Source organism: Podarcis raffonei, chromosome 3 (assembly GCF_027172205.1).
Source record: "Podarcis raffonei isolate rPodRaf1 chromosome 3, rPodRaf1.pri, whole genome shotgun sequence".
Classification (NCBI taxonomy): domain Eukaryota; kingdom Metazoa; phylum Chordata; class Lepidosauria; order Squamata; family Lacertidae; genus Podarcis; species Podarcis raffonei.
The window spans coordinates 33,525,411-33,550,808 of record NC_070604.1 but is presented as its reverse complement, the minus strand read 5'-3'; the positions used below and the strand labels follow the sequence as shown (position 1 = coordinate 33,550,808).

The following is a 25,398-nucleotide window of genomic DNA, read 5'->3' as shown; positions in this document are numbered from 1 at the left end:
TAAAATAATTTGTTTAATTTAGCTCCCCCCCCATCTTTGGACTTGTTATAGAGTTCTATCCTAACACCCCTATATTTATATACTTCTGGAACATCAAAAATGAAGCATACGTCATAGGAAATTTATGAAATGCCATAGAACATAGAATCTTCAAATCAGGAGAACACTGGGAATACGAAGTAGCACAGTTTAAGGAGCAAATCCAACATAATTTTTAATCCTCCTTTTTAGCACCAGCTGAGCATTGGAGGGTTAAATCAAGAGTCAGTAGTGTCACATCTTTCACTCAGCGATTTAGTGGATATTTTAAAAATGCCTTCAATTAGCAAGCGTTTCTTCTTCTGAATAGTTGCCGTTATTGAGCGAGACTTTTGTTCCCTTTGTATTAAACATGTCTGTGCATATGACGTTTGTATGCATCTGATGTGTCTCCTTTTGTTAATCCTTTACCTTGTCATCTTGTAATTTCTTCAGGGCTGTCTGCCTTTCAAATACTGAGGTGTTGTTTTTTTTGAAAATTATTTCCCCTCTAGTTCTTTTATTCCTCTTTCTTTTGTGTATCAGCAGTGCCACTATTTCTCTTAAAACTAAAGATCTTGGTGCCATCCTTTTCACGATGATCTAAGACTCGTTTTCAAGTTGTCAGATAATCCTAAATTCCCTTTTTTTCTGCCCATGCTCCATTCCCTTATTAAATAATGTCTTAATTACAGTGGTACCTCGGGTTACATACACTTCAGGTTACATACGCTTCAGGTTACAGACTCCACTAACCCAAAAATAGTGCTTCAGGTTAAGAACTTTGCTTCAGGATGAGAACAGAAATCATGCTCCGGTGGCACAGCAGCAGCAGGAGGCCCCATTAGCTAAAGTGGTGCTTCAGGTTAAGAACGGACCTCCGGAACAAATTAAGTACTTAACCTGAGGTACCACTGTATTGTTGTGGGGTTTTTTGGGGGTTGCAATTTTGTACTCTCTTACCTGGGAGTAGGTACCATTAAGCTCACTGAGGCTTACTTTTGAATTGACATATAGGAATGTTCTCTTAGCCATCCCCTTTCTGCCTAAGACACTTGCTCCTATTTTGTGTTCTGCTGCCCACTTGCTATCTCTAGCTTTTCCTTATTATTCATTTGATTTCGTTCTAGTATTCTCATTCGTCCTTGCTTCTATTCCCTATCTTTCGGGGCTTTTTTCTTCATGAACATTTTATCAGCCTATTTAAATGTACTTGTTCTCATTCTCTCTCTCCCTTTCCCTCAAATGCTTGAAGGTTCATTTGTCCGAGGTAGTCTATGCTCAGTTGTTTTTAGTGTTATCCTATTTTTGTGTATTTTTAGCCCTCCCTCCCCAATTAGAATGTAAAACTGCTGGGCAACGTCTGGCTACCTGCATTGCTGAAGCTGTAATTATACATGGCACTGTGTAGTTTTGAAGCAAGGTTTGAGGCAAAAGTGCAAAGCTTCACGTGCCTCTTTCATTGTTGTTCATTCAGATATACTGCTGCAACTAAATTACATGTAATGATAGATCTTTCCGCTTCATAATCTTGTTTTAAAACTTGTATTCAGTTTCAGATATTTCAGTATCATATGCTTCCTATGTGACCTTGTGATTAGATGATATAGTGATATCTATATATTTATAACAAGAAAGGGAACTTCTTTCCTTTCAGAATGTCTAAACCCTAACCCAAAACGTGAATTCTACGGCAGTTTACATAAAAAATATAAATACACTATTAAAGCAGCCAGTAAAAAACAAAACAAAACCATAGCCTAAGAAATAATAAACTAGAAAACACAACTACTATTCAGCCAACTAATACAATACAGATTTCTCTTTTTTTCTTCAAAAAAAAAAAAAAAAGGTCTGGGCAAATGAAAACCTGGTACCAAAAATAATGCAATGACAGTGCTTGTCTTACTTTCAATACCAAAGGCATAGGGCATTCCAAGGAGACCCTACTAATTCTTACAAAATGTATTTATTAAGCATGTCCTAGTCCTTATGAATGTACTTAGCACTGGGATTGTGCTAATGGCCCTTCCATGCTAATAACTTTGCTCTGTATGTAGCCTCTGCTGGATGTTTGAGAAGGAAATTCATTTTCTGGAGCTGGTTTCTTTTTGGTCCCAGAAGCTTTGAGAATTGTGGTGGTGGCTTATTGCCTCTCTGTGTGCTGAAGCCTGACAGACTTAAGTGTGATGCATTGCGCTGTTTAGTAAGAATTGCTTTCCTCATAGTGCGAGGTGAAGCTGGCTCCAAAGAGATCGCGCTTGGATAGCAGGCCCGGTGATGAAGACGAAGGAGAAGATGACTCCGATTCGGACGACGAAACTTCTGCCAAGGCCCGGTATTTTGGCTACCTTAAGCAAGGCTTGTACTTTGTGACCGAAATGGAGCGCTTTGCTCCTCCGCGGAAACGTCCGCGCACTATCATAAAGAATTACCGCCTCGTAAACCTGAGGTCTACGACTCCTGAGGAGCTGTACCAAAGAAAGGTGAGAGTGAGACATTCTGCCCTCCCTTTTCTCACGTGATCATTAATTTTCTCACAACAGGGCACTTGGGTCTTAGGTCAGCTGGACATGTTTCAGTAGCATTGGTTTAAACCAGGGTTTCCCAAACTTGGGTCTCCAGGTGTTTTGGGACTACAACTCCCATCATCCCTAGCTAGCAAGGGTCAGGGATGATAGGAATTGTAGTCTGAAAACAGCTGGAGACCCAAGATTGGGTAACATTGGTTCAAACAGAACTATCTTCCGAGTTATTTTGATCTGTCTTAATTAGTTTGTCATTGGACTCGTATTTCGAAGAGTACTGGGGTTGTTTGTCTGCTTATTGCATTTTATATTCCACCTTTCCTTCAAGGAACTTAAGGTGGTGCACATCATTCTCCTGTGTTTCATTTAATCCCCACAACATCCATGTGAGGCAGGTTAGGCTGAGAGTCAGTGACTGACCCAAGGACAGCCAGCAAGCTTCATGACTGAGTGGGGATTTGAACCTTGGTGGCGCTGTGGGTTAAACCACAGAGCCTAGGACTTGCCGATCAGAAGGTTGGCGGTTCGAATCCCCACGACGGGGTGAGCTCCCGTTGCTCAGTCCCTGCTCCTGCCAACCTAGCAGTTCAAAAGCATGTCAAAGTGCAAGTAGATAAATAGGTACCACTCCAGTGGGAAGGTAAACGGCCTTTCCGTGCACTGCTCTGGTTCGCCAGAAGTGGCTTAGTCATGCTGGCCACATGACCCGGAAGCTGTACGCTGGCTCCCTCTGCCAATAAAGTGAGATGAGCGCCGCAACGCCAGTCAGTCACGACTGGACCTAATGGTCAGCGGTCCCTTTACCTTTACCTTTAATAACGTACAGTGAAAAGCTGGAGGTATTTTCTAGTCATGATGCTGAGGCAGCATAGTTCCTCGTGCATTTTTTCCTTCCCAATCAATAAATGTGCAGGTGTTACTCGTTTGTTGCAAATGCTTTTTCCTCAAGATACAATTTCTGTTATGGGGATCTCACATTTCTTCCCCTGAGCATTTGAAGCATATTATATTGTTCCTGGATGAAATGAATCCCTTCCTGTTAAGATTGTGCAGCCTTTGATTTGAGACTGCTGTGTAAAATGAAGGGTCACGGGCACCTGCTATATATGGATTGTGATGAAACCGGTTGACTAGTGGATCAGACACTGCACAATTGTTTTTGACTGGCAAAAGGGTATTCTGGGAGGGAAATGATCTTCCTGATTCTCTGAATAATGCTAAACCTGTTGTACTTGCTGCTTTTCTTATGGAAAGTTGTAATGGAGCCCGCAGCGATTGCTTTGATTTCATTATGCTTTGTTTGTAGATTGATAATGAAGAATACGGAGAAGCTTTGTCTCTGGCTCAAACATATGACCTTGATTCTGACCTTGTTTATCAGAGGCAGTGGAGGAAATCGGCTGTTAGCATTGCTTCTATTCAGGATTATCTGGTATGTTCTCTTAGGGGAAGGTAGTTTTTATGTTAGCCTTTCTGAAGATCATGCCCTGCACTGCAGATGTTTTGGACTACAATGCTCATTGGGTGGGATTCACCTAACATGCCGGAAACTTCCACTTGTGCAACAGGACTTCCCCCTCCCCCAGCCGTGTGCCCCAACCCGCAACACCAAAATTAACTCTGAAGGGTTGTGCGATTCCCCCAGGACAGCGGAGGGGATGGAGAGTGAGGGGCAATTGTTCCTTCTGACAAGCGTCAGTGCTTGTGCAGGTGGAATGTTCATAATAACTCGACAATGAATTCCACCAAATGACTTCAGGGCTCATGTGTGTTCCATTCCAAAACATCTGCCGACCGCCATGCTTTTACAAAGCATGTCAAATTTCCAGTGTTATTGGGTCTAAAACTGGATTTGAAAAAACCCCAAAAACAATTCTTTACTATGCAAAATAAACAGGGTTAAGCATTTTTATTTTGTAATTTGCAACATTAGTCATACTCAGAAAAGACCCATTGAATGCCCATTGATGCCCATTGGGTAGTCTCCTGATGTGCCTTTGCTGGATTCAGAGGCCCTTCTTCATGTGCTTCCTCTACAAGAAGTCTGAAGGGTGACAACATGAGAATGGGCCTTTTCTGCAGTGGCTCCCCATTTGTGGAATGTTCTCCTCAGAGAGGTTTGCCTGGCACCTTCATTAGACACCGTTAGGCTCCAGGTGAAAATGTTCCTGTTCAACCAGGCCTTGGGCTGACTGACTTCCAATGTCCTTTTAAATGTGTTGTGGGAAGGGGGATTATTTGTTTTTGTTCTTATTTTTATTATGGCTTTCTGGTGGGTTTTATATTGTACAGTGGTACCTTGGGTTACAGATGCTAACCCAGAAATAGCACCTTGGGTTAAGAACTTTGCTTCAGGATGAGAACAGAAATCGTGTGGCGGCAGCAGCAGCAGGCCCCATTAGCTAAAGTTGTACCTCAGGTTAAGAACAGTTTCAAGTTAAGAACGGACCTCCGGAACGAAATAAGTACTTAACCCGAGGTACCACTGTAATTTTATGTTGTGAGCTGCCGTGAGATCTACAGATGAAGTGCAGTATACAGATTTAAGAAATAATAATAATAATAATAATAATAATAATATCATCCTTTAAAAATGTCTACTGATGTGTTCTCTGTAGTCCAGTTGATTTGATCTCCAAATCACAATTAGAGGTGAATGGGAGGTTAAAAAAAGGTAATTGTTAGTGTAACACATCTTTTCCCAAACGTGGGTCTCCAGCTGTTTTTGGACTATAACTCCCATCATCCCTAGCAACAAGACCAGTGGTCAGGGATGATGGGAATTGTAGTCTGAAAACAGCTGGAGACCCAAGTTTGGGAAACACTGGTGAGACATCTGCAGGAAGGGCTAAATGGTAGAGCAAATACTTGGAATGTAGAAAATCCCAGGTTTGAACCCTGGTGTGTAGGGTTAGGTGAGACCCCTCTCTGAAAACCCAGAGAGCTGTTGTCAGCCATTGAAGATTATATTCAGCTAGACAGAGTGAAGAGTTTGTTTCTGTTAAGCACAGAAAGCTGCCTTATTCAATGTGCTCTCATGATCGTATACACCCTTGCTATCAGTCTACGCTAATGAATCATTTGTGCCTCCCCCCCCTTCGGTTTTTTTTGTTTTTGGTGGCGTCAGAGCAAAATCAATAAGCGTTCTTGGGTCCTTCATGAGTGCTTGGAAAGAGTTCCTGAGAATGTGGATGCTGCTAAAGAGTTGTTGCAATACGGCTTAAAAGGAACAGACCTGGAGGCGCTCATAGCCATTGGGAAAGGAGAAGATGGCGGCAGGTTTGTGGAAGCAGATTGTCAGCTCCGCTCACTTGGGTCGCTAACCAGATTCAGCAAAGAGCGTAACAATGGTTGTTTATTGTTTATTAAATTATTGTTTTATTAAGCGATAAACTGTGATGGATCAATATTAAATGAAACTTCCCCTTTTTTTGCATGCCAGAATCTCCTGTGAAAACAAGGTTGGCATGTATGTCTGTCTGTCTCTTTACAAACCTGTAAACTTCCAAATTAGTAAATTGATAGGTTGGGGGAAGAGTTGGATGAATGCAAAGCGATTCCACCCCCCTCCCAGAAGTACTATTCTAAGTGTGAAAAATTCCATAGGGACACTCTCTTTGGAACCTAAGTAAATGTCACAGGGAGTTCATGGAGCTTTTAAATTAAATCTGGCTACTCTTGATCAATGTGCCACGGGTCAAGTCCTAATGATGAGAGGTCATATTAGTTATTTTACGGTGCATACACAAGCCCCTCCCAGCATCTCTAAATCGTCTTAGATCTGATAAGATTGGGAACAGAATCGCTAGGGGTGCAGGCCTGACTGTCATAGCTAAGTTCCCATTCACAAACGCCACAAATTCTTATTTCCTTTCATACTTTTTTGGGGGGATGTTTCATATTTGTAGATGTTTCCTTTTGCTTGCTTGTTTTGAAAGGATGAAAAGACTTGTACATTTTGACTTGTGAGAGCTGTCCTTTTTTTAGTTGGGTGCTATTTCAGGATTTATTTATTTTTTAATATATAAAAAAATCAATTGTAATCTAGAAGATAGAAAGCTCTTTAAAAAACCCCAAACTTTTCTTGATCAAATAACCAGTTCCCCATTCATTGATTTTTGTTCTCCTCCTAGGTTTATCTTGCCAGGTGATGTGGACATTGATGAACTGCTTTTTGAAGAGTTTTTAACTCCAGAGGAAGAAGCAGAGAGTAGGAAGGAGCGAGAAGTCATGAAGCGTCAAGAACTTCTTCAATCAGTAAACTTCTCCAAGTAAATGTCAGGCTGGGTGTCCTTTTGCTATATTGCTAGGTTTATATATGCAATAATCCCCCCAAAGGGAGGATATTTTAAAATACATTTCACTTCTAATTGGATCAAGCTATAAATTTTTAGTTGGCAGTGTATTTTGAAAATAGCTCAGCTTTCTGAATTTCCCATTCACATTTAAAATTTGGGGAAGGATTCCACTATGCAGCTCTAATTGGATGCAGGCAAAGGGCCTGATCCAGCCCTCATTGCAGCTGGTTGCTCTGGATTCAGATGAGTGTCTGAATTCACATCCATTGGCAAGTCATGGCAGTGCAGACAGACGATACTGACATATGAATACACAACTCTGTGTGCATTCCTGCTTATGCCTTTGAGGGCATCTCTGAACCAATTGAATCTGAATGCATTGTATGTACATTCATTCATCATAAAATATATCCATCGCTTGATGGTGAAAAACCTCAAAGCAATTTACAAAGAGATGAAACAGTAAGATCAGGAAAAATGTGCAATGCATCAAAGGATACGAAAAGTTAAAATTAAAATTCACAGACTTGGCCAAACAATTATGTTTTTACCAGGCACCAAAAAGAGTACAGTGGAAGTACCTGCTCGACAGCAAAAGGCAGAGTTTCAAATTGTAGGTGCTGCCACAGTAAATGATCAAGTTTTTTTTTACAAGTAGAGGTTTGCTTGTATAAAACCGTAAAAAAGGTAAAGGGACCCCTGACCATTAGGTCCAGTCATGGCTGACTTGGAGGTTGCGGCGCTCATCTCACTTTATTGGCCTAGGGAGCCGGCGTACAGCTTCCGGGTCATGTGGCCAGCATTGTACACTCCCCCCAAAAAACCAACCCCAAATACTCAGTGCTGCCGATTCTGTATTTCTTTATGTATTGCCTTTCTCTCTTCCCCTCTCCCTTTTAAAACAGGTTAACATTAGAACAAAAAGAACTTTGCCGGAGCAGATTGAAACTGCTAACGTATTTGGATCGGCTAGCAACATATGAGGTTTGGAAAATTGTGGATTGCATTTGTTATGTACAACTCACTATATAGCGCCTTCAGGACCTTTCACTCTGATAGTTTAGCTTTCAGCTCTGATTTTCAGTGGTTATAAATAACGAGGCAAGCAAGACCATTATTGCACTCCAACATGTTCTTCTCATACGTTATGTTGCTTAATTTGCATTGCAGCACATTCTGTCTCTCTCTCTCTCCTCCCCATCCTGTCTTCTTTCTCCTAGCAAACTATACTTAAGGCCCTGGTATTTAAAACCTGTCCTTATGTTTTTAGCGCATTGCATGTGTGTGAAAGCTGTAGTGAAAATATGCAACCAACTTACCGGCCTGTGGTGCACCCAGTTGCGCAGACCACTGCATCATTGCTTAAGAGTGCAGCAGGACAGTCAACCTTTGGGTTGTTAAAATCGCAGATAACCAGCAGAGGGTAGGGGCATGTATAATGGGAGCCTGGAGCTCTCCTCCAACCCAAGCCCAGTGTTCCCCTCCTGTTTCTAGTAAATCTTTCTCGCTTTCCAGAGGACCACATGTGCCAACAAAGTTTCGGGAAGTTCACTGTGTCGTGTTCTGTTGAGGAACCAATCAGCCTTGTAAAATGTTTCCGATGATTTTTCCTTCAGGAAATTCTTGGTGGGCAACACGTTGCCGAACAGAGATATGATGCAGAGTTCTTCAAGAAGTTCCGGAATCAGAATATTGTTCTTTCAGCAAGAACATATGCTCGGGTATAAATTATTTCACAGCTTGCTCATAAAGTATTTTGCATAAAGCAAAATTTTGAGATGTGACTTGCCTTTCTATTTATACAATAGAAAAAAATGGGTTGCATTTAGGACACACCGTAATTAATAGAGGTATTTGTAGTTTATCTCTGATGAGAGGGAATTATAGGGCCTCTTTAGGTTACTATTCCCACGGTTTTATCCCAGGCGACAGATGTCATGTCTGAAGAAATATGGGAAAGTTGTCCGTGAGGCCATTTGCACCCATACCTGTCGCCTGTGGTAATATATGAGACTCTTTAGGTAATGGGCAAAGCAATCTGGTCTTAGCTGGGCACCAAGTGGAGCTATATCCGCAGCCCTGCTGCTGTGGGTGGGGGCTGGAAAAAGCCAGCTCAGGCTACACTAGCATGGAACTGGCATAGTTATTGTGTCCAGCTGTTGGGCCCAGTGACATCAACTGATGCAGTAGGACTGACTCGGAACACAACACTTTGGAGCAGGGATTGCAATTAGTCCCCCTGCCCACCTTTGAGTAATGGATGTATTCCTTGGATGAAAGGCCATCAAATAATAATAATAATAATAATAATAATAATAATAATAATAATAATAATAATAATTATTATTATTATTATTATTATTATTTATACCCCACCCATCTGGCTGGGTTTCCTCTGACACTCTGGGCAGCTTCCAACAGAATATTAAAATACAATAGTCTATGAAACAGGGCTGCCTTCAGATGTCTTCTAAAAGTCTAGTAGTTGTTTTTCTCTTTGACATCTGGTGGGAGGGCGTTCCACAGGGTGGGTGCCACTACCAGGAAGGCCCTCTGCCTGGTTCCCTGTAACTTGGCTTCTTGCAGCGAGGGAACCAAGTGGGAGACATCTGTCATCAAGTGGCTGAGGAAAGGGAATTCACCAAAACTGAAGAAGTAGCGGTTGCTTCATTGCTATTGGCCACAGTCCATTTCCTGTCCTTGTCCGAGATGGATACCTCTGGAGTAGCTGCTCTCTGGTTTTTTTCTTTGAACGCTTCATTGGTGTTTTCTTCTGTCTCCTTCTTTATCTTCATTTATCCAGTCGTCTCTTCTTGCCTTTGGGAGTAAAAAAAATTAAGAGTCCCTTTTGTATTTACCCTACTCCTGCTTTCCCCTCATTCTGGCAGTCTGGCTGCCCCTGTCCCAGCTGTTTGTTTTCTTCTCATCTGTCCTAGATTTCCCGCTCAGTCCACTCGGTTGCTGTCTTCTCCTGTAATCCCCCCCTCCCCAAAAAAGCAATGCCTCCTTCCTCGACATTGGTAAATTTCCTGTCCTCAGCCACTATATGGTAGGTGTGTCCTTGGTCCAATAAAACCACCAATGGCATATGTTTTTTCGTTCAGAGCATTCATGAAATATCTTTAGTTTCTGAACAGCACAAGAAAATCAACAGAGCAGAAGGGAATGGATAGCTAATACTCTGGCCTGTGGGTTTTTTATATGAGAATGATGCCATCTGCCATAATTTGAGGGGGGTGTGTGTGTGTGTATGGTTACTTCTTAAACAGACTGGTCCATAAGCTGTCTCATGAATATTAAAACTGAATTATTGGTGCAGGAAAGCAATGTAAGAGCCCTGGAGATTTTGTTCACATACCATGGGTCAGACCTCCTTCCGCATCGGCTGGCAATTCTCTCTAATTTTCCAGAGACCACCTCTCCACATGAATATTCCTTTTTGCTACCTGAAGCTTGGTAAGTGCGTATGTGCTGAATATCAATGCAAAGCTGCACCTTTATTTATTTAATATTGAAAACAACAATTAGTATTCCTTATTTTAAAAGTTATACTAAAAGCTGCATATGCAGCTGAGAAGAGAGAGGGAAACCCAATGAATATATTTTCAGCCGAACATGCTCTGTTTGTTGCTATCTCACGGAATTGGACAGCAGTCTCAAGACTTCATGCTCCTCCCCTCAACCCCTTCTCTTAATAACATACAGTGGTACCTCAGGTTACATGCACTTCAGGTTACATATGCTTCAGGTTACAGACTCCGCTAACCCAGAAATAGTACCTCGAGTTAAGAACTTTGCTTCAGGATGAGAACAGAAATCGTGCTCCGGCAGTGCGGCGGCAGCAGGAGGCCCCATTAGCTAAAGTGGTGCTTCAGGTTAAGAACAGTTTCAGGTTAAGAACGGACCTCCGGAACGAATTAAGTTCTTAACCCAAGGTACCACTGTACAGTCTGAAATACTCCTTTGCAATATTTATAGCAAAATACTGTCCTCAGAAGTTAAGGTTATTGTGTATTCATAAGTTCAGCCACTGTTGAGTTCATTGCGGCTTACTCCCAGGTAACTCAAGAATTTACAGAATTCCTTCCATGAAATGATCTATAATTACCCTATCTTTTTATCTGAAGCTGTTTCCTGTTTGACATATTAGTTAATAGAAGTAGACTTGACACACATTGCTGGAAGTGTGAGAATCAGAACTGAATAGATTGCAAAGATTTCTGCCTTATCACTAAATGTGATATTCTTATCCTTTTAAAAATGGTAATGAGGCAAATGGTAATGAGTCCTCTTGTAGTTCTGCATCTTTTAGATAAAAAAAACACCCTTCCAACCTTGGTAGCTTTTGTATTGAAGCTGAATTATAGTACTTTCTGCTTTGTGCCACAGCTACCTATGAGTCTACAAAGGCCTTTTTTGTGTTTATCCCCTGCTGAAATTAGATTTGAAAGAAACATTCTCTTGTCGCTAGTAGAATAGATTGTGGTGTGCGCTTGGTTGTTATGTGTGGTGCCCACAGTGATTGATCCAGTTTGCAAATGCACTGATCGTCCCAGGGAGGTTGAAGTCTCCTGTTTGGAGCTACACAAAAAGGCCAGTGTCTGGCTGTAGCTCAGGCAAAGGTCTGACCTGGAAGTATTTATGGCCAGGCCATAATGAGAAACGGCAGTCACCTGTCAGAAGGTGGGTGCCATTCAGGGATGCGAAAGAAAAACACTGCCCTCTCCTTTTCCACTCCTCAGCCTCAGATGGTTCCCCCATGAGAGTGACAGAGCATAGACTAGGAAGCTTGTCTTCTAAGATGAGGGCCTTTTATCTAAGCAAGCCCTAAATTATCCTGTGTTACATAAGCACCTGCCTTTAATTTGCATTTTGTTTGGTCAGTGAAGCAATCCTAGGGAAAGTGAGTAAGGGTTGTCAACTGACTAGACGAAAAACGCAGGAAAACATAGGTTTGATAAGTGGAAATCAGTAGGCAGAGGTTTTCATAATAGCTGCAGTAGCTGATTCAAGAGTCAGCCACCCTAGGATGGATTAAAACACCTGCCAGTCAAGGGATGGCTATGCCCTTAAAGGTTATCCAGTGCTGTGAAAGCATTTCATGCATTAAGCTGAAGGATTTGAAGTGTTGAGCAGGCTTAACATGCTTGAATTGGTTGAAACGGAGCCAAGGAAGGCAAGAGCTCTTGGAGTGCGTCTCTAATTAAAGTTGGCTTGATATTGGCAAAGATCCCACCAGAGGCAAGACTGTTATGGCAACAAGCAATCCTCCCCCCATCCAAACTAATTATTTAGAGTTATTTCTGTGTTTCCAACCATATTATAGCAACAATTTAGAAATGTTCCTTTTTCTGAGATCATTTTCCCCACAAGAGTTTCTGCCTTCTTTAAATGGAAGGTGAAAATTCTTTGATGGTTCATTGGGAGTTCTGTGAAGGATGAAAACGTACAGGCAGCCTAGGACTGTTGGGCAGGTGGTCTAGAAATTTAAGGAAGGGGTTTGTGAAGGACCAGCCCAGGTCTCTGAAGTTTCTGCTGCACCATTGTTGCAGTTTATCAAGAAAGCAGATTTCTAAACTGAAAAGGGACTTCCTTGTTTATCCATGCTGAAGTAGAACCTTCAGAAACATTTCCAGCTATGCATTCAGTTATTAAAAGAAGAGCCTATCTGGATTGCATCAGAGGTCCATCTATGCCAGCATCCCAAAGTAGCGAACCACATGCTTCCAGGAAGGCCTGGGCACGAAAGCAACAGCCATATTCCTTGCTGCTTTCAAGCAACTGGCCACAAGCAGAGTCATGTTGTGGCTCTGCACCTTGGGCTTCTCTGCAGCCATTCTTACTAGTAGTCATAATGTACTTCTACACCTCTAAGCTATATCTTGTGGAAGAGAATTCCATAAATATGCACTGTGTGAAGAACTACATGTTCTCATGAAAGTGGCCTGCTTCAGCTACTTTGCTGGGGAGTGGTAGAAGGAGCAGGCATGGTGTCCTCCCCTTTCTTATGGAAGTGTGTTCCCTCCTTCCTTGAGGGAACAAGGCATGGCCCCCTACTTCACCATGCATAGCCTGTTGCCGTCCAAGTACAGTGGTACCTTGGTTTACAAACTTAATCCATTCCAGAAGTGTGTTCTTAAACCAAAGCGTGCTTTCCCATAGCAGCGGGGGACTCAGTTTACAAATGGAACACACTCAACAGGAAGCAAAACATGTTCTGCTTCCAAGGCAAAGTTCACAAACCAAAACACCTTCTTCCGGGTTTGCAGCATTCTTAATCCAAGTTGTTCATAAACTAAGCTGTTCTTAAACCAAGGTACCACTGTATGTGTCTGAACCAGACAAATGGGCTGTAGGAGTCTGATTCAGACCAAATCAGGCCATTAGCCCATCTCATTTGGCATTGACTAGACTGGCAGAGGGGCTCAAGGGTTTTCTGAAACTTTTCTGGAGATGCCAGGAACCGGGATTTGCTGCTTGCAGAGCACGTTCTCAACTGCTAGATTACAGCCCTTCCTCAATAGACTTCTGAGATGGTAGTTTTTGTCTGCTTTTGGGGTTCTTTTGGTGGAATAATGCACTGATTGGCCTTATTGTTCCACCTGTCACAATTTGGTATCCATCATGATCTGGAGGTGCAACACTAATGTGATACTTGTAGATTCCCCAAAGTGATTCCCTTCCCACTTCCTTTCTTTTAAAAACAAAAAGATTAAGGCTGCATTAGCACAGTTTGGTTGAAAGAAGGCTTGTTATTGCATGGACCACTTCTAATTGTAGATTAGTGCGAAGAACTAATATTCTTGCGGTGTCTGACACGAAAGCATAATGCACTATCAGACTACACAACAGTAGCTATGGGAGATATCTCTAATGAGAAGGGTCACCTCTCAATGTGACCTGGTTCAGTAGTCCCAAATTCAACACCTGGCAGTGCCTAATTATTTTACTAGTACAATGTGTTCCACTGAAAGCAAATGACATGTTGGGTAGATAACATTTCCTGGAACCTAAACTAAAAGGCAGGAGACGCAGCCGAAAACACCATGGGACTCTTAAGTGTGTTCATGGTTCTATACAAGCAGGGGCCGCTCTGTGTTTTTTTAAAGGTTTGGGAGCACTTCATGCATCCCATACATCTTTAGTTACACGTATATGTGTGTGTGTGTGTGTGTGTGTGTGTCTATATCTATATCTATATCATCTATATCTATATATCTATGTACCTATATCTCTATCTATCTATAGGACTGAGATAGCTGTCGTGGTGCTGCCCTGCAGTTGCTGTTCATCTGCAACTCCTGTCAGCTCCAGCCAGTATGGTCAGTGGTCAGAGACGATAGGCTTTGTAGTCCAACAACACCTAGAGGACACCCCATTGGCTATGGTATAGGAACATAAGAAACTGCTTGATACTGAGTCAAGCCCTTAGTCCAGGGGTCAGCAAACTTTTCCAGCAGGGAGCCGGTCCACTGTCCCTCAGACCTTGTGGGGGCCCGGACTATATTTTGAAATAAATAAAGAAAAATGAGCGAATTCCTGTGTCCCACAAATAACCCAGAGATGCATTTTAAATAAAAGGACACATTCTACTCATGTAAAAACACGCTGATTCCCACACCGTCCACGGGCCGGATTGAGAAGGCGATTGGGCCAGATTCGGCCCCGGGCCTTAGTTTGCCTACCCATGCCTTAGTCCACCTAGCTTAGTATTTGCAGTATTGTGGATAGATAAACTGTGGCCTCCCAAATGTTGTTGTACTACAACAACTCCCATAATCTCTGATCATGGGCCATGTTGGCTGGAGGTCATCAACATCTAGAAGACCACAGGTTCTCCATTCTTAGTCTACATTGATTGGAGGTGGGGTTTAAGGTTCTCAGACAGGACATTTTCCTGACCCTACCTGGAACCCAAGACCTTTTGTATGAAAAATAAATGTACTCTTCTCACTGAGAAAGAGGCATCTGTGTATTTTGTCCCATCCTTCCTCCAAAAGGAGCCAAGGAACTTCTTATGGGTTTGGGAACCTCTTGAGAATGGTGATAACTGCTCCCCCCCATAAAAGCATTACTGTTTAGTGGTTTTGCAGAACCCACCAGCAGTATAAATAAGAGTTCAGCTAAGCCAAGATGGGAACGCCACCCTACTCTACTTGCTGTAACAGAGGGCAAAAATCTTGGGTTGAGCAAAGCCTATAAGCATTTGGGAAAGTGAGTATTCTTAAGTTTTCCCATGGGGCAAGGAGGTACATGGTGTGATACGAGTTGTTCTTGGCAGAGATATGATTGGTGTTTGGAATAGGGGGACCTCACCGCCCCATCCCATCCCAGTTTTTTTTTTAATTGTGTTTTTATACCTCCCTATACCCGGAGGTCTCAAGGCGGTTTCAGTTCAGGGCTTAATGGCAATGAGATCCTATTGGTCAGGAGTGAAAGAGGATAGGTTGGAGAAGAGAGTCATCCACTGCTTTGAATGGCCTACAGCTGCTGCTTCTTCCTCAAGCAAAAATAAAAGGGAGAAATTCTTGGCTATCTTGTAACGTTAAAATAAGGTAATGAGCACAGCTCTAGGTGAGAGTACCTGGGAGCAAGGATGGAGGAAGACTTCATTTCTTCTTCATTTTAATGTTGAATGGACCTAGTTCACCCCATGTGGACTTATGAATGAACACGTCCAGAATTGGCACAAACCCAACCATCCCTACTGTTCACAAAGGAGCTGAGCCAAAACTGCTTTCACAGCTTAATCTGTGTTCTTTGCTATGTATTTGTCCCCTCTTTTTATTTTATTTTATGAAATCCCACTGGTTTCCTCCCCTTGCTCCCTTGAAAATTTTGATAATTTTTTGTTTGGGGCCATAGAGTCTCTAAATAGGCCTTAACAAACTAGTTCGGGAAGTTCCTTGAAAACAACAGTTCACATTTTCGTAACTGAGAGCAAAACTCAGAATGAATGAAAAAGACAAAAATGATTTTTTAGATTCGCTCTAAGTTACGCTGTCTTAAGCAGTCTGTCTTTCTTAAACCAGAAGAATGCACTCATAATGATATATCTGGTGTAGATAGAATGTGTTATAATTCTATTGCATTTGATAGCTCAAAATAAAACCCTGACTTCCAAACCTTTATTCCCCTACTCACTTCCTTGCTCAGTTCCTCAAAAGAATGTGAAGTCTTTAAAAGGTAACACACTTTAAAGGATTATTAACCTTCTGGGGAAAATGGCATTTGCTAGTCTAAATTATAGGATTTTTATTAGATTTTATATTACCTAATTCAGGCCATGATAGCTTCTTCCTTCTATTGTGTTGGAGTCTTTTAAAGTAAGTTTATGGGACTTTTTAACAGCGTATTTTTAGATCTCGCAGACAGGATTGTCACATGTGAGAACACTGGTGTGCTGCGTAGTGGATAGAGAAATAAGATTACAGCGCTACATCCGGCTTTGTCACTCTTGCGAAACGCATAATGTGATTTCCTTTTTTCCCTATAAAAGTGAAAAGCCGATTAGACAACCTAATCAAAATCTAACTCATGAATGTGTGGTTTGCTCCTCAGAAGCTTTTAAAGTAGCACCAGAGATAAAACACACTTGGCTTTGTACTTCGGTGGCAGTTTTGTTCTCTCTTTTACTGCATTTTCTTTTAATGATGCCACCCCCAAACTTTGATCTGGGGTGGTGAAGTGCTCCTGCTATATATTCAATATTGCCAAGCATAAGGCATCTTGCTCAGCTGCATGTTTCCACTTCCTTCCCCCCAACACCCGCAGTTTTTGCATTTCAGCCTAAAAATTTCTCTGGAGGATCGGGGCGACCTACAGAACTCTTATGGGGTTGTAGTGGGAGAGGAGAATTTGTGGACATTGCAGCACAAAAACCCTCCATTTGAATTTAGACAATTCCTCATTTCAGCCACACTTGTGTGGCATTCCTTTGAGATGGTTTTAAAGCTGCCTTTTGCTTGCAAATCATTGAATAAAACCAAACGAAAAGTCAGTCTCCAGCCTAATGCTGGGCGATATCTGGGTTTCAACATTGTGATATATCACTAGCTAAACATCACAGTATACTGCGATATCACAATGTCTGAAATAAGGATGGAGATATGTAGAGGCATTGGCTGGCTTCACATTTTCCCCTACAATGGTGATTTTTGCATAGCACACACACACACATCATGATATGCGATATATTGCCAGCTCAAAAACTATGAAACCAATATCATGATATGGACTTTCAGTGATATATCACCCTACCCTACTCCAGCCCTTCTAGAAAGTAAGTCATGGAGTAAAGTGTGCAGGTACCTTCTAAACGATGAGAGCGAGTTTGATGTGGCCAACTTGTATATTTTTCCTGGTACTGTTGTTATTAGACAGCATCAGCATGTATGTGTAATCAATATTGTGTTACCTTTGCAGTCAGGACCAGCTGAACATTGCTGGCTTCCTATGGTAAGCATAAAGCTGTTAGGGGTGGTTGTCTCTCTGATTACATGTTAGGCTGCGCTTTCCATGCCAACCATTTTGTATTATGGCAGGCACCATTGCAGCCATTTTTGTTGGATCAATCCATCAACCTCTGATGGATGATTTAGAAGGATTGGGTCCGGCATCACTTTTGCTGATCATGTGTGCACGATCCATACTCAGCAGAGTTACATCTCAACACAGCTCCTTCTTTGGAAGCGTCTTCGGGATTGAAGGTACACACACGGTAGGCAATAGACACTCATGGACACCATAAAGATTCAGTCAAGTATAGAAGTTTACTTGACAGGCATAAAAGCAAATTGGTAGCAAATATATACAGACATTCACTGCTGCCATGGTCAAGGCATGCTTAGAGTCCAACAAGAGTCCAAGTCTCTCTCTCTGCTTCTGTAAAAGCAAGGCACAAGCAAGAGACTCACAACGAGTTACAACGAGTTTCACAGAACCGTTATTGGTACTTCCTGTCACACTGTGCATGTCCAAAAACCAGTTCCCACAGAAAACGTCCTTGCATAGACAACACAATCTCAGCCTTCTACTGCTTCCTGAAACTTCTTCCTTGTTTCTGGAACAAATGATTCTCATACACAGAGAGAAAATATCCAACGATTTTGTGGCTGGTGGCCCCAGCAAAGTTTGAAATGTGTCCACTGGTTCAAAAAAGGTTAGCAAGCCCTACTCATCACCTCCAACCACTCCTGGCTAGGGCTGATGGGAGTTGTAGCCCAAAATTTCTGGAGGTTTTCGCCAGTTTGGCGAAAGTACCTTTAAAGAATGTGTTTTACGAGGAGGTTTGACAGAGGACAAGTTTCTTCCTGATAATACAGAGCAGCACAGGAGAATCACAAAGGTGAGAGTGGGAGGACAGGGAAAAAGGGCCGACAGTGGATGAAGCACTAACATTTTGAAAATGTATTTTCCTCTTAATGTGAGTTCAGGGTCAGCCTATATTTCCAGCAACATCTCGTCCAGCTATATTCTTGGCTGTCAGACTGTTGTCACCTTCTCTCCCTCTTCGCTTTCATCCTGATAATAGTCATATTTGTGAGCTATTTGGCATTGCCAGAAGGCAGAATTTGTTATCTAGCTAAATGGCGATATTTCTTCCTTCCCCCTAAAACTCTTTATCTTCCCCTCCCTCTTCTCCCTTCTCCCTTCCCTCCTCTAAATGCACACAGACACGAGGAGACAGAATAATGAAAGCATCAACTTCAGACAAGTTTGTTTTCAATCTTGGTGGGATGCAGCTGATCACTGAAAGCATAAATTTATTACCATGACTAACAAAACAGAAATTTTAAATTATTATAGCAAAATGATTCGGCTTCCGCCTTCAGTTGCTATGATAAAAATGGTGCTGTTTCTGAGGTGGTGGATATAGAACTTTGAGCCTCTATCCTCAAAGCTCTGTACCTGTCACCACGGAAACAGCTTCATTTTTATCAGAACAATTAATGAAGGCAGAAGTTGAAACATTTTGCTATGAGGATTTAAATTTGTTTTGTTAGATGATTGTCTGTCTGTCTGTCTGTCTGTCTGTCTGTCTGTCTGTCTGTCTATCTATCTATCTGCTGGCAAAATTGGTGTATGTTTAGCTGCATAGACAGGAGAGACATTCTTTTTTTCAATTTTCCTTTAAAATTAGACAGTTGGAAGTCTTGGTTTATTGTGAGAATCATTGCCATTTGAATTTAAGAGGTAATCCGTCTGGAAAATAATGGCCTTCCCCAGCATTATAAATGCACATAGCCAAAGCCTTGCAATTTCCTGTTTTTGTTTGTAATGCATTAGACTACAATATTGCTGTGCTATAGTCAGCATATTAGTGTCACCAAAGTCAGGAAATTCAAATAAACGACTCCCTTAACAGCTGTAACTTTGCTGAAGAGCATATTATGGCTGCAGTAAAAAAAGAAAAGAAAGGAAGGAACGCTACTTTAAAGCAGAAATCCATGCACGTGGTCCTTTGTCTTCAGTGAAACTTTATCAGATTTTCCTCTTAGGCTGAACCATTTCATGTTTTGTCCAATGGCGGCTGGTGCCCATTGGGTGGAATGCAGGATATCGAACAGATGACAGGCGGGGCCAACTAATTCTGGAATTGTCCCCACCCTCCTCCTGCTGGGTTCTACAAGGGATAGCCAAGGCCATGCCAAGGTTGTAAGTAGGGCAGCTGGGGCTGGGGGAATCAAAGCAGCTTGGTGGGGCATTGTCCCAGTTCACCTCCACTGCCTTCATCTCAGTCCTAATATTGTTTGCTTTGTTAAATCTGCATGAAACCCACTGGAGATGGATGTCGCAAGCCACTCTTTCACATTTTCATATCTCTTTATCTTTACAGTGACTTGGTTCTGTTAAGCCCAGTTAGAGGCTACAATCTCATTCCTGGGATCCAGCGTTTTTGCACTAGCCATGCTTTAGCTTAGGGTTATGTGTAAATGTGGCCAGTATAGAAATTTACCCGTCTATGCAAATGAAATGAAATTCTAAATCCTGTGACCAGAATCCCATTCTGTTCAGCTAAGTGTGTTTGTTACTCCCCCACTCCGTTGGTGTTCTAAGTGTTCAGTTCTTCAGCCCTATAATTAAAAGATGCCTTTCTTCTTAAATGCCACATTTGGCTGTATATTTGCTTTTGTATATATCTTTCCCTGAAAGCGGAAAGGGCCTGCCTTGAAAGTTTTGCATAGCGGGGCTTTTTGGAAAGTAGCTGCCAAAGTTGACAGCTGCAAGTCTTTGCTTTTTCTAAAAAAAAATGAAAGGAAATAGGTAATTTTTATTTTCAGTTGAGTTAAATAATGCATTAACCCTAGAGCAGGCTGGAAAAAAGCCTGAAAACAAATGTTACGGAATGGCCCAGGTACTTGCACACACCTGATATTTCTCTTGAAAATGACCTAGGTGTTTTGGAAGATAGGTGCTGAATTTGCATGCCACAGTAAACCATTGTTTAGCATGCTTTTAGCATCATGTGGACGCCCTGCAGCAAGCTTTAGGCTCACACTCTTCCTCCTGTGTGGCTGGGGAGAGTTTGGATGTTAACCATCTCATCCAGATCTAGGAACTGTGGTTAACGCTATATTTAGCAAGCCAGCTTCAGAAACCACAGTTTGAAATGGGCTTGCTGGAAATTAACCACAAACAGAGAATTCTTCTGCTTAGTTTTACATATTTGTCCAAGTAAACAGAAATTCTAAAGCTTTGTGGCTAGAATCCTATCCTGTTCAATTGATTGTGGCTTGTCCTCCCCCCACAACCACCCCAGTTTGCTATTGATTTGTGTCACGGGTGGGTAGGAATACGCTGAGCTTCCTGTTAACCGAGACAAACTGCTGTGGTTTTGTCAGAAGGGTTACTTAATATTAGAAACTCCTGCGCTACCATGGGATTCCAACAGTACTGACAACATTGGACATGGCTCTGTTTAGTTCAGGGGTGGGGTAAGCCATGGTTTGTTTAACAGGCTTATGCACGTTCCACAGGTGATGAAACAAACCATGGCTTGTCTCTCCAAAGCTGGGTTTGTTTTCCAGCTCTTGTTTCATGCTTTTGGACAGGCATCCCCAACCTTTTGCTCTCCAGGTGTTTTGGACTACAATTCCCATCATCCCTGACCGCTGGGTCCTGTTAGCTAGGGATCATGGGAGTTGTAGGCCAAAACATCTGGAGGGCAAAAGGTTGGGGATACCTGCATTAGGATATCTGGGGTGGACTGGCCAACGAAGCAGTACTTAAAGAAAGGTGTTGGCTTTCCATGTAACATGAAGCCATAGTTAAAACAAACCAAGGCTCTTTAGTCAACAGCAAGGAGCAACCCATAGCTTCATCACTGGGCAGATTTGGGATGCTTATCACAGGAGTCTGCCTTATACCATTGGTCTATCTAAGTCAGGCTTCCTCAGCCTCGGCCCTCCAGATGTTTTTGGCCTACAATTCCCATGATCCCTAGCTAGCAGGACCAGTGGTCAGGGATGATGGGAACTGTAGTCTCAAAACATCTGGATGGCTGAGTTTGAGGAAGCCTGATCTAAGTCAGTGTTATTTACACTGACTGGAAGCAGCTGTCTGGGATTTCAGGCAGGGAATTCTTCCCAGCTCTGCCTAAAGACTCCTGGGATTGAACCTAGGACATTGGACATGCACAACAGAAGCTCTACCAATGTCCCAGCCCCTAGCCTGATCAGAGACGCTATGGTTCAAATCCCCGCGACAGGGTGAGCTCCCATTGCCCGGTCCCTGCTCCTGCCAACCTAGCAGTTCGAAAGCACGTCAAAGTGCAAGTAGATAAATAGGTACCACTCCAGCGGGAAGGTAAACGGCGTTTCCGTGCACTGCTCTGGTTCGCCAGAAGCGGCTTAGTCATGCTGGCCACATGACCCGGAAGCTGTACGCTGGCTCCCTCGGCCAATAAAGCGAGATGAGCGCCGCAACCCCAGAGTCGGCCACAACTGGAACTAATGGTCAGGGGTCCCTTTACCTTTACCTTACCATATATGTGCAAACCAGGTCATTGTTGGGAGGCCATGGCTTCTATCAGAGCCGGGAATTCGTTTGGTGGGAAGGCCAGGAATTCTCTAATAGAAATCCCCAGTCTCCTCCTCCATAGAACCATAATGTTCAGGGTTCCATAGCAAACAAGTTGACTCAGTTACTGCAGCATATCATAGAAATGATATAGGATCTTGAAACATCTGTCTATGTAGAATTTTAGCATTGATCCCATGATGCCATATTTACTTGATCCCTTCTCTTAATTTGGCCCCATTATAGGTTTTAGGATAGGCGTCACCCCCACTTATGTGAGGGCAGTATTCAAGGCCCCTGTGCACGTAAGTGAAATTACATAAAGTAGGGAGCACCCCATTGGATAGGGCATGTGGGGAGGAGAGAGACGGAGAGAGAGAGAGAGAGAGACAGACAGACAGACCTTGGACATCTCTTGGGGATGCTGCCTGGCCTATCCTGAGCCTGCCTGCCTGCCTGAAGGGAAGAAGTATGTGCAGAAACTGGCCTCAGAGGGTGAGGACTGAGAAGGGCACCCAGCAGAACTAGTGCCAGAATGGGGTTGTGATCACACGGCAGAGTTGTGGAGGCAGGGAGAAGGTGCCCTCCATGCTGCTGGTCGATTGAAGGCCACCTTTCCTTGCTCGGGCAGCAACCCCATGCGAGGGATGGCCAATCTATTTATTTATGTATTTCATGCTGACCCACGTCACATGCAAGTGGGATGCACATAAGTGTTTGTGGCGGGGTGCCTGTAGAGCAGGCATGGCCAAACATGGCCCTCCAGCTGTTTGGGGACTACAACTCCCATCACCCCTAGCTAACAGGACCAGTGGTCAGGGATGATGGGAATTGTAGTCCCAAAACAGCTAGAGGGCCAAGTTTGGCCATGCCTGCTGTAGAGAGAGAAATGGGTATGCTCGGCCATGACGGTTCAGTTTACCCCGGCATTTATTTGGCAGAGCACCATAATTTAATTTTCATATCAGTACTGCAATGCAAAGATCAAACGTAGGGAGAAGGGGAACTTTGTCGTAAGCGTTTCAGGGTGTCCCCACCCCCACCCCGGCTTTTCAAAATCTGCAGCTCGACTTGTGTACTAATATTGGAAAACCTCTTTTATGTATGTGGACAATTGCTGTTATCTTCGTGTCACACACAGAGGTGGAAGCATTTTGTCTTTTTGACACAACCTAAAGTGAATTGGCATGTTTTTCTCCGAACGCTCAAGGTTGTTTGGATCCAAGTCATTACCTCTGCAAGATATTGTTGTTTTGAATTAAAATTGTGAGCCATAAGCTACCATCCTCAGTAATTTACTTATTTAAATTATTTGTTTGTTTACTAAAATATCCGCAGAGAGGCAGGGTGCATTTTGATTTGCTGTTGGAATAAGAACAGATCTATTGGAGGTGGGTTTCTTTGATTTCCAACTGGGTAGTTTACAAAGCCACTTGCCAGGTTACACAAAGGAAAAAATGTGTGTGGAAGGAATTGTCCATTCCATATCTGTGACGAGGTGTATGGAAAACGTGTGTGCATGTCATTTCGGTACAGAACACCGAATTTGAAAATTGTGGTGCCTGGTTTTGTTTTGTTTTAAAAAAAGAAAGATCTCTGTATAAACTAATAATCATAGTAGAACTGCTTTGTCTGGTGTGTTCAGGGCTCAAAAATCATTGCACATACCCCAGTGCTACCATTTCATCTTGGAAGTCTGCACACTAGGGTGAAAATATTTTCAGTTCCTGGGAGCCAGCTTTATAAACATTTGATACCCAATGCCTGCGAGTTTAGTAGCGCAGCAGTGCCATTTTTCTTTGACTTGCAAAGCACCTAATGGAAACAATAAATAAATAGTCATGATGAAGGATGTTTTGCTGTTTGACAGACTTTTTCTGGCTTTCAAGTGCCTGAGGTGCATTTAATCTACACTTTGATATGCTCCCTAGCTGGCACTTTGGAATATTGTGCTTAATTTTAGGCAGCATAATTTTCTTTTTTCTAGCAGAGCACTGATATGAATCTTTGGTGATTTGAAGCTTCAAACCCCTCAAGGACAGACGATAAAATAATCTATTTACAAGGAGAAATGTTATAAATGGCTCATTTTTAAAGAACTTGGGTTACTGGTGTTGAGACAGGAGCCAGGCCTTCGATGGCTTATAAATGTGATATGCTGTTACGTTATGGGTGCAGTATGGCTTGGTGGTTCCTTGCCTTCATTAAAAGATAAGCTAACTCTTTAACAGCTTCATTCTAAAGACCACAGAAAGGGCAACTAGCTAGGAACTTAAAAGGGATAATGTACATTGTTCAAGTGGGCTCAGAAATGAGTTAGACTTTCTAGTTTCCTTGAAACATTCAGAAGGTTGAGATTATAATTGCGAAGGCTAATGACTTCCTCAACTTTCAATTAGGCATTGCAACCTCAGGAAAACGTACAAGCCAACTATTTCTTTTGGCTACATCAATTAAACAATTTTATTTGTTTTTGCTCTGTCCTTTTATTTCTTTTTGGTAAAAATAAACCTTTTGTTATGACCTTAAGTGCCAGCTCCACATCAGCAGGGGAACCCTGTCTAACCCAGCAGGGGCTTTTGGTGAGATTTCCTGGGTTACAGCAGCTGCTTTGTCTCCCATGCTTTCCTGTATGGAAAATGCAACATTTTTAAAGCCATTGGCTTGCAAGGCAATTTGAAAGGCTTTGCCCCTCCCCTCCCCCATCCTTTCCCCTTTAGGGAAGATCAGCGTTCGAAATTCGCCAGGTGCGTTTTCTTCCTGACTATTGGCCGCTTGCGACCAAGTGAAGATGTCCGGGTGCCAGGATAGTGCCTGACATTTCCACCGCCTGTAGGTGCGTGCCTGGGGATCCTTGGATTTTGACTGTTTTCACACACCAGCAACACATCCTGTAGAATTCTACCCATTATATTTTATTTGCACAATCAGAATGAATTTCAGGAACCAAAAAGTCGTATCGAAAAAGGCGACTTTTGAAAGAAGAATGGTGGATGAAATTAATGGACTATGCAGAATTAGATAAATTACACAGGAAGGATTTGAAACCTGCGGGACCAGAGATTCTTAGAAGACTGGAAAAAATATATGAACTATTTGAAAAGCAATTGTAATGAACGGATTATGCTAGTAGGGCTGCAAGGAGTTCTGCAAGGAGAACTATTTGAAATATTGCGAGAAAGACTACGAAGGGACTTATTCGTTAATGATAATTAAGAGTAATAGAGAAATTAAGAAATGCAGAATAAGTGATAAAGAACGGAAAATCATCAGAGGTTGTTGACAGAAGTCTAAAATACTGTATAAGATAAGAAGCTATGTTAAATGATTGTTGAAAATGATATGTAAAAAACACCAGCAAAAATGTATTAAAAAAGGAAAAAGACGACTTTCAAGTTGTCTGGCCCCAAAATGGCAATGTGGCATTCTGTTTTGGTGACAGCAACCCTGTTTAACGAGCCACTTGGCACCTAACTTACATATCTGAATTTCTAACATTGGCCGGAAGATATGGGCTGCTGGTGAGCAGCTGC

General features: G+C 42.4%; 1 protein-coding gene across 2 annotated transcripts in view; it reads left to right on the top strand.

Moving 5' to 3' along the window:
• Positions 1–25,398, top strand: part of NBAS (NBAS subunit of NRZ tethering complex) — a 179,308-nt gene that overhangs the window by 34,407 nt on the left and 119,503 nt on the right. For both annotated transcript variants that reach the window (XM_053381027.1, XM_053381026.1), the window contains exons 15-21: positions 2,247–2,504; positions 3,853–3,978; positions 5,674–5,825; positions 6,680–6,817; positions 7,750–7,828; positions 8,461–8,565; positions 10,164–10,300. In XM_053381027.1, coding sequence (XP_053237002.1) covers positions 2,247–2,504; positions 3,853–3,978; positions 5,674–5,825; positions 6,680–6,817; positions 7,750–7,828; positions 8,461–8,565; positions 10,164–10,300 — 995 coding nt within the window. The remainder of the gene's footprint in view (positions 1–2,246; positions 2,505–3,852; positions 3,979–5,673; positions 5,826–6,679; positions 6,818–7,749; positions 7,829–8,460; positions 8,566–10,163; positions 10,301–25,398) is intronic.